The following is a 15,836-nucleotide window of genomic DNA, read 5'->3' as shown; positions in this document are numbered from 1 at the left end:
AAGCTAAATCGAAAACTTTTGCCTTTAAGGTTTGAAAACAAATTAAAAAATGATTAGTAGCGACAAATTATAAGGTATTTTGCACGTGAGGTAAAAGTTAAACAATCTTATACTTTGTTCCAATAAAATCGCAGAACAAGACGAAAAAAAAAGATACGACAAATTCAAGACTTGATTGTTTGTATAGCAACGAAATTGCTAGGTTCAGGCAAGGCAAGTATTTAAAGCTTGTTTGCATAATTTATAGACCTATAGTTAGGGTTGCCAATTGCCATCGACATGCACTCAAAAAATGAGGACAACCCCAAAATTAAATTTTCATACGAACGAAACAAACGTTTTTTGAACAAATCTTTAAATACCATGTTTCATATTTTTTGCCCTAAACAATCTGTTAAAGCAACTTCTTGTTCATAGAAAATACTTTGTGCATGTTACGACACTCAGGTCTAGGTTTAGTTCTACCTGTAGCAGGGATTTGACGTCATTTTATTAGATTTGTTTCTTGTAATTGTTGAAAATCAGACAAACTAAGGACTGAAGTCAAAAACAAGGACATTTCTTATAGTGATGGGGCGATACCATGTTTTGAAGCGAGTACCGATACCAAGTACGAGTATCACATGTATATATATACCGAGTACTTAAAAACAGTGTTGTACTTAGTGTTGTAGTTGTGTATCACTGGCTAACTTATCTGCCATGGCCGGTGTACAAAAACTGAGATAAAATATTTCAAAACCGAATATCGATGCCACTAAAATCGTTCGATACCGAGTACCGGGTACTTGTCCCAAAACTAATTTCTTATAAATATAGACAATATTTTTTTCTAAGACATTACTTTTTAAAATAACGACAAATCTTACAAATAAGAACGGTATAGCAACCCTGCCTATAGTTGGGTTAATGTACCAAAATTGGCAAGCAATTCTACTTTAGATGTTTTTCTGAAATTAAAAGCTGAACGTGCACAAAATGAGATTAACAAGAACTTTGTTTAAACGCGGGTGGTGGAGACCTTGGGATGCGCCGCCAAAATATGGAAGTTTAATAAAATATGGGCCACTCAAATGGAAAGATTACCAGTCACCATTTGTTGAACCTCCATATTGGTAAGTTGTGTTGTGTGTTTTTAACACAACTTTGCATGTTTGTGTTCAATCTGTAAAAAAACAATTCATGTACATCTGGTATCTAACTGCCAACGGGGTTTGTAATGTTGTTTTACAGGGGAAAACAATTGACAACAATTTTCTAAACCCCAGTAAAAGAAATGCTCTAATGTAATTTTCTTTCCCCGTGTACAGATAAATTTGTTTTGGGACCTGCTTATTAGTGATGGGACGATACCAGGTTTTGAAGCGAGTACCGATACCGAGTACGAGTACCACATGTATATACCTTCGATACCGAGTACTTAGGCTTAGGTGTAGTCATAGGCGCCCACTTGCTAAAATCGGCGGGGAGGCAGAATTTTATAACTCGGTAAAGACGGAAATATTCAGCCCGGACGTCACCTAACGTCACAAATTACACCCTTTGCAGTGTTTCGGTACTAGTATACATAACATTAGCAGCCGATGCCGACCCAACTATACAGTAATACATTTTTTCATCCCCGCAACAGTTATTACAAAGCATGTTTTATTTTTACGCAACAAGGCGCACATGCGTCTAAAAAGCCATTATAATAATCGTTTCTTACGTTTCTAGGTCGTTTGGTTGGTTTCAACCATGTTTTCTATTTACACAGGAAATTGCATGTAACGCATTTAAGTTTATTTTAAATCAGGAATTACCAAAGAAGGTTTTTGTTCTAAATATATATCTTGGAAAATAACGAGTCAACCGTTGAAAGTTAATTTGCCACCAAAGAGTTCCCACAACAACATGTGGTCTTAAGTTTACCTAGTTTTACACTTCACAGGACGCATAAAAATGATCCAAAAACAGTTTGTTACATCATAGACAAGACTTAAAGTATCAATGCTTTCATTACTGTGTGTGTACAGGTGCCTTTCTTTGTTAATTGTGATGACATAAATGAGAAGTTAGTAATTTATGTCACATAATTTTATAGTTCGACAGTAGCGCTATCTCTTAATAATATTGTATAGCTCCTGCTGGTCCCACAAAAGCGCTTTTTAGACCACAATTGCGGAGCGGCGCTGCGTTTGTGCTTGTAAGCGATGTGGCCGTCTAATGTCATTTTCATGTTATGCGGGTCACCCTTAAAAAAAAATTGGCTACCCCCTTTGTAAACGATGTCAATTTGTGTCGATGTTGCTGATCGAGTTTTAGCAAACACGTCTTGCATGTTTTTATCCAATGGTTCATTGCATATAACCAGGGTTGCCATCGACATGGAACTCGAAATAACGACACACGAACAATTGGACTTTCATGTCAAAGGACACACGAACAAATTGGACTTTCATGTCGAAACAAACGTTTTTGAATCTTTGCATTTATACGAGCCTTGACATATCACATGTCATATTTCTTTTTGCCAGGAACAATCTGTTCCAACTCCTTGTAGAAAACACGTAGTGCATCTCACAACAGCCCAGGTCTAGGTTTACTTTTAGCAGGGTTTTGACTTGTAATTGTTAAAAATAAGACAAAATATAGACTCAAGTCAAAATAAGGATAAATCTTAGAAATAAGAACAGTATGGCAACCCTGCATATAACACTTCAAGTATACGTTTGTGACGTAACAATATGCGTTGTTTGATTTTTCAGAAAGGTTTGTCTGTTCAAATTAGGCAGTTGTTGACTGTGCAGTAGTACAGACTACAGAGTTACTACAAAACTGTGTGTGCATAAATTAGTGCAAAACTTGTTTATGACGTAGTCAGCGACGCAGATACCCGGGGAGGCGGCGCCTCCCCGCCTCCCCATAAGTGGGTGTAGTGTTGTAGTTAGTTGTATATAACTGCCTAATTTATCTGCCATGGTCGGGGTACAGGCGTGCACACACAAATGCCGAAAAATGGAATCTCCATGTGATAGCGAAAAAGATATATGTAAACTGGCGGAACTTTTTTCCAATTTTGTGCTGTCTGAAGCAAATATGAAAACTGAGGCAAAATATTTCCATACCGAGTACGAGTATCGATACCACTGAAATCGTTCGATACCGAGTACCGGGTACCCGTCCCATCACTACTGCTTATAGGCTACCCACAAAGAAATGGTACAATTTTTCTGCTGTGTTTTAATTATTTGGCCATTGACTACACCCAGTCAAGTTTGTTTATTTGCATTGTCACTTCTCTATGCATATCCATGGTAAACAGTTTTGTAAAACAGCAAGGACACCAAAAAAAAAATGTTTCCTGCAGTTTATATATTAACCCTGCCAAAACTTTGTAGGTACAAATGGTCCACAACATCTCCTTATCATCCGATTGAACAGCATAAAATCTTATCTGCTGAGCATGTAGGTTGGTATAAAAACAATTTTTGGAAGCAGAAGATTATTCCACCAGACGAATGGTTATACCAAGTAGGAGACAAGGTAGAAATACTAGAAGGAAAAGACAAAGGAAAGCAAGGCGATGTTACTCAGGTTAACTTAACTTTTTTGTCGAATATATTTTTAGACTGTGTTGTCCTGTTTTGACATGCACAATCATTGGTGTTTCACTCAAGGTTAACAATCATGGCAAAAATGTCTTAAATACCATGTAACAGTCAGTGTCACACAAAATATGTGTCTTTGAGTCATCATTGTCAATAATAGAGTCGTTACCACTCTATTGTACTTTAAAAAAAATTAAATTGATATCATTACGGTAGTGCATTGATACAGTTACAGTATGGCACTTAGCCGAACAAAAAAATCTTTTTTTACTTTAAGTGTTTGAAATTTTTGTCCAGTAGAGAAGTAAAGTGATATATGATTTTATTGTCAGGTGGTGCCACAAGGGAACATTATAATTGTTGGAGGCCTCAACACCAAGTATGAAAAAAGAGGTAAGCTAAAAACAAAGCTGTTAGTAAGTTCAAACACACTGATTTTTTTTCTACAGATGGTGAAATAAGGAGAAGGGAAGAGCCACTGCAACACCATGAAGTAAGTTGTTATGAAACTTAGTAATAAGGACCAATTGTAAGTGGAAGGCCTACTATTCCTACTATTTGCCCTACTATTCTGTGATGTACGCACAAATGTGCAAAAAGTATTCTTGTCCTAAATCAGCGGTCTATGGAAAAATTACCCATTTTGTTCTGTTTTTTTTTCACTTTTAAAGACTCCTTAGAACTGCTTCACAGACCGTTTGAGGGTCTATGAACACATTTTTGCATTTAATTTTAATGATTTAGACTTTCATGATGCACAGTTTAGCCATCATGGGATAAGACACAAATTCAGTTTTAGTTTTTCCACAATAGTATTTTTTAAATGCAGGTCAGCTTGTTGGATCCAACAGACAAAAAACCTGTGGAGGTTGAATTTCGGGTCAATGAGACTGGCCAGCGAGTTCGTGTTTCATTGCGTACTGGACATGTGGTTGAATGGTAACGTTGACTTCTACAATTATCCATTTTCTGAACCAGCATGCATTTTAAAGGGACTGTTTTCCTGGGCCTAAACAATGCTGTGGGTTAACTGTTTTGATGGTGCACACTGTTGGATTATGCCTAAACCTGCATCCTACATTTTTGTTACATTGATAATAATAAATTCATCTTGTCAAATATTGAAAAGGTCTTTTATTAATATCTAAATGTGTTTAGAATAGGAAATTCTAGTCAAAATAACCTCTCCAACTAAAATGTGGTATCATCACCAGTGAGTTGGTTCAATCACTAACATAAATTTTTCTACTTTTTTTTCCATACCAGGCCTCCAGAAATTCTTTATGATGGCACAAAAAAGGAAAGTTATGTTTGTGGTGACAAGGACACATCTTATGAAGAAGCATGCAAGCGCACATACAAACCAACCATGGAATTTTGGGAGGATGAATTGAAATCTTTGTACAACATTAAAGACCCACCAAGAAGAAAAACATACTGGTACTAGGTGGAAAATTCTTCAGATTCAGAACACAGCTATTAGATTCCAGAAGAGTGGAATAACATGAAAAGGCTGGAGGGTTAAAGAAAAAGACACTTTAATGTTTTGTTGTGTTTGCACAAAACATGATGGTTACTCCACTCAAAGCATCACAGCTACATTAGCACACATTTATTCCCATTGCATCATGGCAAGTTTATTGTTCTAACCTGGCACAAACAGCCAAACATTACACTGTAATAGCACAAATAGACATGCTGAACAAAAAGTAGTGCAAGGCTAAAACATGTAATGAGTTTTGCAATACATTCGTTTTTGCAACTGTACAATCACTGTCCTCTGCACAAAATGTGCAAAAAATATCAGCATAAAATAGAAACACCTAAAGATATTGCATAATCAGCTTTAGCAGGAAGCACATGAACAGAAAAAAGTATAGAAGCAATACCAGTGTAACTGACAAAATGCTTATGCTGCAGCATGAATAAGGTAGGAAGTACCTAGCAGTTTAGTTATCTTTTAATGGGTAAGTATGTGCTTCCCATCCAATCCAACCTTCAGGAAAGTGCCTGGCTCTGTAAAATGTAAACACAGATGTTCAGTGTACATCATAAAAATGTGGTTGCAACGAGCTTTATTTTTTTGTTTGCAATAATCTTTCAGCTAGGAAGCACAATTGTTGTTTTGGTAGCAGACAGTTACAGTAAAAAAAACTACCGAAATACCTGTGAAAATGAAATTGTAAGACTACTACGCATTCTTATAACATGCTGTTGGCTTAGAACCCTAGATTTTACCGTTTGCTTTCATGACTGCGGAAAAATATACTTGTGGTTCGTTGTATGTACAGTGATGAACTTACTTGCTATAACCTTGGTCTATAGCTGCATAAAGAGCCATAGTGCTGCGAACACCAGATCTGCAGTGAAATATTATGTCTTCTGCATCTTTTTGTGGCTTAGATGACTTGTATTTTTCTTCAAAGGCCTCATCACTTAGTTTCAATGCCTCTCCTGAAAATAAAATCACTATAAATTTAATTTTCTGAGCCTAAAATGATTTTACATCACAAATGTTTAGCAAACAAGTAGTTTGGTTCATCACTATCTGCAAACGTCCACACAAATTTGAAAAGAATTTACCAAATTCTTGAACAGGAACATTCACCCAGCGTTTTGCCATGATTCTTCCCTCCGCACACTCTTCTGGGGTCCTTACATCAACCACATAGACTTCATCTTTTTCCACTGCTTTTTTAAAGTCATAAGCATCAATTGTCAAATTTTCCCTGCAATAAAAAATTCTTTCATAAAAAGCAATAATCCAGATCTGGACATTACATAGTGTTTAAAACTGACCAATATGCTTATCATAAGAGGTTTATTCCATCAGCAGCATTAAAACAACCATCAAGTCCACAAAAGCTTTACAAGTCAAATCCTGGCACATAAATAACTTTTGTGGCATGTCAACAACATTACATTGCTTGTTGTGTCATTAAGCCAAGTTGTTAAAGTCATACATGCAAAAATCTGTCTGTATTCAGATAGTTCCTCAAATCAGCTGGCACATAGTGTCACATACACATAAAAACGTTAGCATGTAAAGTCATTACCATTTTGACACAAGTAAACTCGCACACAGCATTCAAAAGGTTCTCAACTCGTGTGTTCGTTTTGGAAAGGCTTTTTCACATTGCAGATTTTGCAAATAAACTAATATACAGGTCCAATGCCCACAAAATACTGAGGTTTGATGACTTACCGCAGTTCAACGTTTTCATTACTTCCACGTGAAAATAGCTTGTGACTTTGTGGAGTAAAAAGTGGGACTGTCTTTTGTGAGGTAGTAGAGTAAGTAAGAGATATTCTTGTTGTGCAATTGACCAAAGGGGACACTTTGACCATAAAACTTCTTTGAATAACTGCCCTCGTTGTCTGTGATCCTTAATTAAAGTAATAAAGCAAATACACATACAGAAGCACACACCAAGACTTTTTACAGTTACATACCGTTTTTAAGTTGGCTCAAAACGCCTGGAAGTCTTCTGTAAATACTCGTAGAAGCCATAATAATACTGTAGCTGCCTAAGACTTAAATCAATAGCCCTGTAAACTTCTTGCCTTGTGTTTTTGAAGTGGAGAAATGCTGACTCAACATTTTTTTAGCTTCGTCATTCTGTGCAAACGTGACTGTTGACATGTTGAGCTACAATGACTCAGCACCAGAAATTACAGGCGCCTCATTTAGAATTTTTAATTGTAACAATACAACAACGATAGCTAAAACCCCGGATTTACAAAAAAAACAGTTTCAAAAACGAAGAAAATTTTTCTCGACTTTTCAAAGAGCATTTGAAATGATGCAAAGCACAGAAATCAGTAAGCAAGCAAATATAGCCTACACAATGGAAGATTAGCCTACAACTAAAAAGCAGAGCAAAAAATCGTTAGCTAGAATGTCGATAAGCGCAAGTATTGGCAGCAATTTGTGTCAAAATTTTGCGTCAGTCCGCAATCTATAAATCGGTCTGTTCCTTCCACACAATCCAGCCATCCGCATAGTGTCGAATACTGCAAAAACAATCAGAAATGTTATTGTTTACGATACAGCTAGAAAATTTGGCTGTTTAATTGCATAATGTATTTTCGTATTTTGCCTGGCTTTCTGTATATAACGTCCTTTTTAACCCGGGCCAATACATATGTAGGCAAAGAAGTTTAGGTGGGCAGTGTTAGTGCCATTTAACTTAATTTTCAAATCCACCCGACAATCGAAACGTTACACTTAGTTTATATTTTAGATCGGTTGTATGGAATACAAATATCGAGTTTTTGGATAAGTCGACAAAGGCAGTGCAGCATGTCGACAAGGTCACATGGAGGGTTCGAATCTCACCGCAAGCTAGATCTTTTTCTTGCCTTTGATTCGTCATATGCGGTATTCTTGAGAGCCTAACTTGATTCGGTATGACACTTTTAATAGGCATGGAATACTGCGATTTGAGTATTCGTGTCCATTACCAAACTTACTTGCTGTAGCCTCGATCAATAGCAGAGTATAATGCAGTAGTGCTACGTACTCCCGATCTGCACTGAAGAATAACGTCCTTAGCATCTTTTCTCGGTTTGGAAGCACCATATTTTTCTTCAAAAGCTTCTTCACTCAGTTCTAATGCCTCAACTAGATGTGACGTTGCAGTTCGTTAATGTATTTTTAAGTTGATTTAATTCATTAGGTTCCTAGATTCAGTTGTCAAAATAAACAAACAACCATTAGCTGATAAAACTGTTTTTTTGGGTGTGTTTTGAAAACGAGATTTTATTTTATAGGTGATTCAAAGTAAGGTTATTATTTAAAATCTTGGTAAATTTAAAGCTAAAAATTAAGGTGAGATGCTTATACGAAAAAAAAGATACGGGCTTTATATCTACGAAAACACCATGGAATTACCGAATTCCTGCAATGGAACGTGCACCCATCGTTTTGCCATTATTCGGCCCGCGTCAACTTCATCCTTTCTTCTGACGTCCACTACGTATACTTCATTGTTTTTCACCGCCTTCTTAAAACTTTCAGTATCAATAACTAAATGAGGTCTGCAAAAAACATAGAAAGAGCATGTAACGCAATAAACGTTTTACAAAAACATAATAATTGTTGAAAAAAAAAACATTTTGAAAGGTAACAAAAATAGATTTAAATTTTGTTCATATTTAAATTTGTAATTTTGACTAGTTAAAATCATATAGAATAGACCGTAATTATAATATGCATAAAAACAGGAAATATGTTCTTTATTCAATTGTCATACAGATCATCTAAGAACTGTTTGGGGGTAATATGTCCAAACATGCCTTATTTTTGTTGCTTTGAACATTGAAGCTTTTTAAGAATTAAAAAAATACTGATCAAGATCATTTTATTTTGTAGGCAAGTTAATTTTTTGGGGGTCAGCGACTTGTTGTTGTACGATAAAACTTACCTTAGTTCCCGCTTTCGTTCAGGCTGTTTGGTCGCTTGGGAGTTTAATCCGTTATCAGTTACAGAAGTCATTTCGAAACCTACTAAATGTTAATTTAACACTAAAGTTAACACATAGCACTAAAGGCAAACAATTTTAGGCGTTTTGTTTGAGGCAAAATTGCAACGTACGCAAAAGTTTAGACCCGAACCCCATTCGTTTCTACATGAGCGATGATTTGCTAAAAAGCACTGCCTTTTAGCCTGTAAAGAGACTCCATGCATGCACGCATCGCCGGATTTTGTCCTGCATTAGCTGTTTACGCTAAACATCAAAAGCTACCCAGTGGTTGGTGAGGTATAACGTATAACACACTTGTAAAAGTCAAACATTCCCAATGCACATAGCCTATTACAAATTGTGTCATTTTTACGTTTGTCGTTTTTGTTCTGGGGATTCTGGGATGTTTGTTTAGTGGAGGCAAGTTTGTGGGAGTAGAAATTATCTCTACTAACGTAGCTTAAAGTTTTTGTTTCACATTTTGCTTGCGATTCAAAGGTGTTCGCAGAGCAATTGCATGTAATCAGTTGTTCCAGTTATCGAATAGTCTAATTTCGAAACTACATAACTATCAAAATAATATAATATTTGCAAAATATATAAAATCAGGTTTGCAAAGTACCTGGCGGGTTTGTCAGTTTTTTTTACAAACCGTTTAAAACAAGCCTGTCATGTGACATTTCCCTATAGTTTAAACCAATGGTTCCCAACCTTTCTACACCGCGGGACCGGTAAAAATGTAAAACAAAATTCCACGGACCGGCAACAAAAGTTAGCAGTGAATGAAACAGATATTTGTAAGGTTTTTGTTCACCAAAGTTGTCATGGCGCAACCTAATGCAAGATTTGGTCATAGCCTATGTATTTAGGACGAAAAATTACAACCAAACGGCAATCAAGTCAACTTGAACAACAAAACGCCAATCCATTTACACAAATTAATGCTAGTGAGATGTTTACTGTTGTTTCGCTTTCGGTATGAATGTCAAAGTCTCAAATCATCTCAAAAAGGAAGAATAACTATATTTTACAAAAATGTGTTTAATGCTAGACACAGTTTATGACAAAAGAGTCATAAACGTCACAAAAGCTTCATTAAACAATTTTGCGGGTACGAGCTACTTCAGTTTTACAGCCAAGCGGAAAATGAATTTCGCAGGTACCAACAATTTCGCAATAGGCCTACTTATAATCCCATTTTTAAAGTGGCTTGGCATAAAGTAAGATAAGTTGCGGACCGGCAAAATATCCGGCGGTTGGGAACCACTGGTTTAAACTCTATACCGTTAAATTTTCCTATCTCAAATGCTTTGCTCATTACAGTCTTATAGGGAAAGATAAAAACACATATATACATTTAGACAGGTGTAAGCAGCAACTATAAATGAAACAATTCAAATTGAAAGCAGCAAAGGAATGACCAAAGAACGATGTTACCTTGAAGAAAAAAATCTTTTGTGTTTTGGAAAATGGTTTTATTGCCCGACCAGAGTTGCAAGCGGGCCCAAAATCTGAGCCCGAACCCGGCCCGAACCCGAAAGTATGAGCCCGAAGCCCGGCCCGAACCCGAAACGTTTTTGCGAAGCCCGTTTAGGCCCGAAATTTTGATTGACAGGATGAGAAAGAAAAAAGAGATAGACAACAAATACAATGATCAATAGTAGACCATGGGGTAAACAATACGTTTTAGAGTAGAGTGGGCATTAGGTCAAAGCCAGAGTTTCTTAGCCGAGTGATTTTATTTTGTTTTTTTAAATGGCGGACACGGAACGTAAAGTCAGGCCCGTTTTAAGCCCGTTTTCTCACAAATACCTAAGCCCGAACCCGGCCCGAACCCGGCCCGAACCCGGCCCGAAAAGCCCGGCCCGACTTGCAACTCTGTGCCCGACGCTCTATTTCACATAAAAAGAAGTTTAAAATGTCTTTCTAGCTCTTTTGGTTGTGTCAATTTATAAGCAACTAATAAATGATGATCCTTCACTCACTCAGTCTTGCAAAAAAACAATCGTTCTAGATTACTGCAGAAATAACTGCCAGATTTTTAAGTTGGGCAATCGACTTACAGCTAATTGTAGAGAGTAGTGCGTGCGTGCTTGTGCAACCAAAAAATTCAACGACAGCCGACGTAGTGCCTACGACAGCCGACGTAGTGCCTACATCCTCATGGACCTTATCCATCCAAAACCGACTCCGAACTATGCAATATGAAGAAGTTTTTTCGGAAAAAGGAATATACGGTGTCTACCTTGCCTGCGGCGACAAGATGTTGGTGAATTACGCTGCTGGACATTTGCTCCGTTCGAAACCCAAAGACCAGAATGATGGCGGCGTTGTGACAGGAGTTGCAATGTTGGGCTCTCCGCTGCTTGTCTAGATGTGCCCTATTTTAACACTTGCAGTAGTCTAGCTTACTATTTTTGCTGTAAAACGACTTGTGACCAAAAAAGGCGATATTCGTTTTTTTGCTGGCCTTCATATCACTGATGATGGCATGAGCATTTGCCGAAACGTTTGAACAATAAAGCATGTCGCTTTTTACGTCTATTTGGGCCGTTATTTTCACCATTAAAAAATTCAATGTTTTGGCCTTTAAACATATGAGCAGGCATTGGGGCGTAAAAGAAAATCTAGCGCGGAATTGAACCCTATGTCGACAAGACAATTAATGTGTTCTCTTTACTTTACTAACTGTTATATTTTCAGTAATATTGATCCTTAAACAATTAATTGTAAATATAAAGCATTTTTTCGGCTTGTGCACTGTGTGTGCACACGCTTAGGAAAATCAAATATTGTTTAAAACTGTACACACTTTTGTCCAAATCTTCCCGATAATGATTAAGAATTACGTTTCATTGAACATTCACATGCTATTTATTTAATATTTGTTATGTTTATAAAATCATGAAGCCTTGGGATTTAAACATGACTCGTTTTTACTAGAACTTTCTTATTATGCTGCACTTTCACATGAACTTTAAAAACCATTATTCACAGGTTGAATAAAACTTGCAGACTTGACAAGAAATGCACAAGTCCGCATATTTGCCTTGCAAGCTGTCTCTAACGCAAGGTACTTAGCAGTACAGCAGCGCTTCTGCTTTGTATTACTAATAGCAATAACATGGCTATTACCATAACACTACAATGTTTTTATTTACGCTTTTACTGTTGCAGCTCGCATAAGTGTCACCATATGTTACGGTCATCACTGTTTAAAACTGAAACATTGTTGCCGTTGTTGTTAATCATATTGGCAAGGACTTCCCAAACAGCCGACTGCAATTGACAGGTCGATTGGGGATTGATTTCAAACCAATGGTGAACTATATCAAATACTCGTTTAATTCGTTATCAGTTGTTAATCAAATTCCTAAAAAGCGCTATTCTGATTGCCAAAACTAGCCTAAAATCCGCAACTGAAAAGTAACATAAAAACGAGGCAACTTATTCCCGCCACTTAACTGCTTGCGAATGTCAAAATGCGCTTAAACAGCAAAAAAGCTTTTTGACAACCCGCCTAAAAATGACACTCGCCATCAGCTATATCATTCTGCAACTGTTAGAAACCAACCTAATGGTTGTGCAACTGCTTGTGTTGTGCTTTGTTTTTCTTTATTCGACCTTGCATGCTTGGATACCTTGTCAGAATTATAAGGGTACTTCATTCACACTACACAAACTCAGTAGGCATTCTGTTACATCACAAATGTGTTGCAGTTGATTGCTACGTTTAGAAAAGGCTACTGATGTTGTTTTTCAATCTCAGAAAACTTAACTGATTGAAATACACACACAAAAACGTTTGAAGAATGAAATTGATGTCTTCAACGTTGTGAAAATATTACTACTTTTTGTTTTAAAATGGGGTTCTTATGATGTGAGGCACATATGAACTGTTAACTGTCGGACATAACATACATGATGGTCTCTGGCAAATATGTTGTTTTAGCAGACGCTGAAACGACGAAAAGGATTTCAAAACATCGTTTAAAACAAAAATACTAGCCGAAAAATATTGCCAAAGTGCCGTAAAATGAAATCTAAATAAGCATTATCCAGTTATTCTTTGATAGTTAATATAGGCCTAGCTTAATTTCGCCATGTGTTTGGAGATTGTAGACATTGAAAGGTCGGCCACTTGAAATGTCGATTTTAATTAAGTCAATAAAGCTGATATATGCTGCCTTAAACCATTTTATTATTTCTTTGTTAGAAAAACGTAATGAGGGTGGATAAACTTACAGATTTTTGGGGAAGGGGGCAAGCTACACGTTTGAATATAACTCGGTGGGAATTTTTTATATTATGACAAACCTACCCTGCTGCTGGAAAGTTCCAGCTATGAATTTGTTAAGCTATAACAAAGATAATTGTGTTGCATTAAGCTAGTGGATCTTAAACTTTTTAAGCATGCCGCCCATTAACAAACCAATTTTTTCTCTAAGAAGACAAAAGTTGTCAAAAGAAACATATTTTGCCGTTTATTTGTAATGGTCGTTCAAACAAGAATAAAAATGAACTTTTAAACGTTGTCATGCTATTTGTGCATTTCGTCATCAAGTCCAAAAACAGTAAAGTGTTTGCACTTTTAAAATACCGAATGTTTGCGGCACACTTGAAAATCTCGAGGCGCCATAGTTTGCCAGGCACACCGTTTGGTAACCACTACATGTACTTTCGTCGTTGCCAACCAGCGAAAGCCGAAAAACCTGATCTTTTGTATGGATTAGAAAAACAAAATGGCTGTAAAAAATATAACAGTTGACGCGGCATTAGTTCTTGAGCAGTTTACGTGGTGCGTAATTAGGTGAAAGTTAGGGAAAACCCACCTTGCCTTGTGCTCGCCCTGCTGCTAAACCCTCGAGCGCTACCATCTGGCCACGTTGTTTTAACAAAAAGTAGCTTGGTAGTCATGTTTTGAGAGACATGCATAGGCATTTTTGTTCTTGCATGTAAAACTTCATTTTGACATCGTTGATGCTAAACAGTGTTTCATACCGGAACGGAACGGAACGTTATACCGGAACGAAATAAATAATTTTTGGCTAAAATGCCGGAACGAAATACCGAAATAAAAAAATTTCAAAATACCGGAACGGAACGAAATACCGTTATTTTTTATTCCGGTATTTTGTTCTGAACATTTGACATGAAACAATTGCTGAAAATTTCGCGCCGTTAAGCTCTTACAATTTACATTCGTTTGACCATCATTGACAAATGTTATGCGACGTAACAACTACCGACAATAATTTTTGTGTGTTGCAACTTTCTTTCTTTTTTCGCTTAATAGCTGTAAAGACCACAAAGGAATGTTCTTTTGTTAAGACCGAAATACCGAAAAATACCATTGTAAAGTTATTTCGGTTAGACCGGAACGAAATAAAAATATCGGTCCAGAACGGAATAACGAAATAAATAATTTGCTCAGAACGAATACCGTTATTTCGTTTCGTTCCGTTCCGGTATGAAACACTGATGCTAAATACGGCATGATGCCGCATGATAGCAATGATGGTCGAACTAATTATTTCTCGTGTTTTCCTTATTTTTTTTACTCCAGCTTGATGGTTATGTATACATAAAAAAAACGACCAGACACTTTCAAATACCAAAGTCAACAAACGTTACACAAACGTCGCCGAAGTAGGTGAAAGGTACAATTGTAAAGACGCCTTTGTTCCACCCCTTAATGACTTTTGTGATGGAACAATGCGGTAGCAATCTTTCTGATTGAAGGATATATATCAGTGGTTCTCAAACTTGTTTATTGTCGGGGCCAAATGGTATTTTTTAAGTGTGCAGGGAGCCGCAAAAAAACGAAACCTTAAGAAAATCACTAAAGATTATGACTTTGAAAGCTAAAATAGCATTGTTTGGTGGTTTTCTGAGGTCTGGTGCGAGCCGCAAAATAAGTAGTTGGGAGCCGCATGCGGCCCCGAAAACCGAGTTTGAGAACCACTGATATATATGCTCTGTTCATTACTTTTCTGTTTTTATTGTGTAAAACGGTTCGGTTGTACAGGTATGTTGTCGTTTACGTTCTGCAATGTCTAGTTTATATGTTAAGTTGGGAACCAACCTAGAAGAGAACTGCTGTCTTAGACGGTTTGGGCATAAGGTAACAGCTGTTGTCGGAAACGACTGTAAAATTGGTTTCATAGTAAAACTGCAACTAAATGCTAATGATTATGCAAATATATTTACTGCATAGCTCGAATAAATCGTGTGGTGAATATTGCTTGCTGTTTCTCGGAAACAAATAAGCAGTGGTCTTTAATCTTTTTTGGCAACTGACATTTTTTGCTATTTTTTTAGGCAACTGACTTGTCAGTGTTGTGGAGCCCATTTAAAAGACAAATTAAGTTGTGCATTTGTTAAAACACCGAAATCTATTTTGGTTGTCGAATAACTCGGATTCTCATTTGTAGTTTCGAATTTAAAAATTAAAAATGCCAATAGCAATTTGCATTGAAGGACCTCCTGCAACTATTATACGGCCCAAAAGGACCTTCTGCAACTATTATATGTAGTCCAAAAACCTCTCGTTGTAAACCCATACTATGGTTAATCACTAACGTAAAAGAAACACAAATATATTTATGCAATGTACCAGATAAATATTCGAACCAGGGGAGAACGACAAACCACAGTTCTACGAAACTAATCACGTATTTCCTGTCGACACATGGCGCTATGGGGCCAAATTGGTGTGTTTATTTTTCTCCTCACACGAAAACAAACCGTGACTGCGGCGGGAAGGAATTCGGCATTAGCC

At 36.8% G+C, this 15,836-nt stretch overlaps 3 protein-coding genes across 3 annotated transcripts; 1 reads left to right on the top strand and 2 right to left on the bottom strand.

The window, feature by feature from the left end:
* The first annotated feature begins 240 nt into the window (after positions 1-240).
* LOC145229839 (large ribosomal subunit protein uL24m-like) lies at positions 241-5,360 on the top strand. The gene is made up of 6 exons (XM_080095167.1): positions 241-1,115; positions 3,381-3,576; positions 3,923-3,983; positions 4,040-4,083; positions 4,420-4,529; positions 4,857-5,360. Exons 1-6 carry the CDS (start codon positions 979-981, stop codon positions 5,035-5,037), a joined length of 729 nt encoding a protein of 242 aa, XP_079951293.1. The 5' UTR covers positions 241-978; the 3' UTR covers positions 5,038-5,360.
* Positions 5,212-7,269, bottom strand: LOC145229840 (thiosulfate sulfurtransferase/rhodanese-like domain-containing protein 3). Its single transcript, XM_080095168.1, has 5 exons — positions 7,044-7,269; positions 6,796-6,976; positions 6,174-6,319; positions 5,894-6,044; positions 5,212-5,606 (listed from the first exon to the last, which is right to left on the bottom strand). Exons 1-5 carry the CDS (start codon positions 7,099-7,101, stop codon positions 5,540-5,542), a joined length of 603 nt encoding a protein of 200 aa, XP_079951294.1. The 5' UTR covers positions 7,102-7,269; the 3' UTR covers positions 5,212-5,539.
* Positions 7,270-7,342: 73 nt separating this feature from the next.
* Positions 7,343-9,131, bottom strand: LOC145229841 (rhodanese domain-containing protein CG4456-like). Its single transcript, XM_080095170.1, has 4 exons — positions 9,017-9,131; positions 8,485-8,630; positions 8,064-8,214; positions 7,343-7,604 (listed from the first exon to the last, which is right to left on the bottom strand). Exons 1-4 carry the CDS (start codon positions 9,085-9,087, stop codon positions 7,550-7,552), a joined length of 423 nt encoding a protein of 140 aa, XP_079951296.1. The 5' UTR covers positions 9,088-9,131; the 3' UTR covers positions 7,343-7,549.
* Between the last annotated feature and the right edge of the window lie 6,705 nt (positions 9,132-15,836).

Source organism: Phallusia mammillata, chromosome 5, assembly GCF_965637545.1.
Source record: "Phallusia mammillata chromosome 5, kaPhaMamm4.hap1.1, whole genome shotgun sequence".
NCBI lineage: Eukaryota > Metazoa > Chordata > Ascidiacea > Phlebobranchia > Ascidiidae > Phallusia > Phallusia mammillata.
Note: the sequence above shows the minus strand (reverse complement) of the source record. Positions and strands in the feature narration are given on the sequence as shown.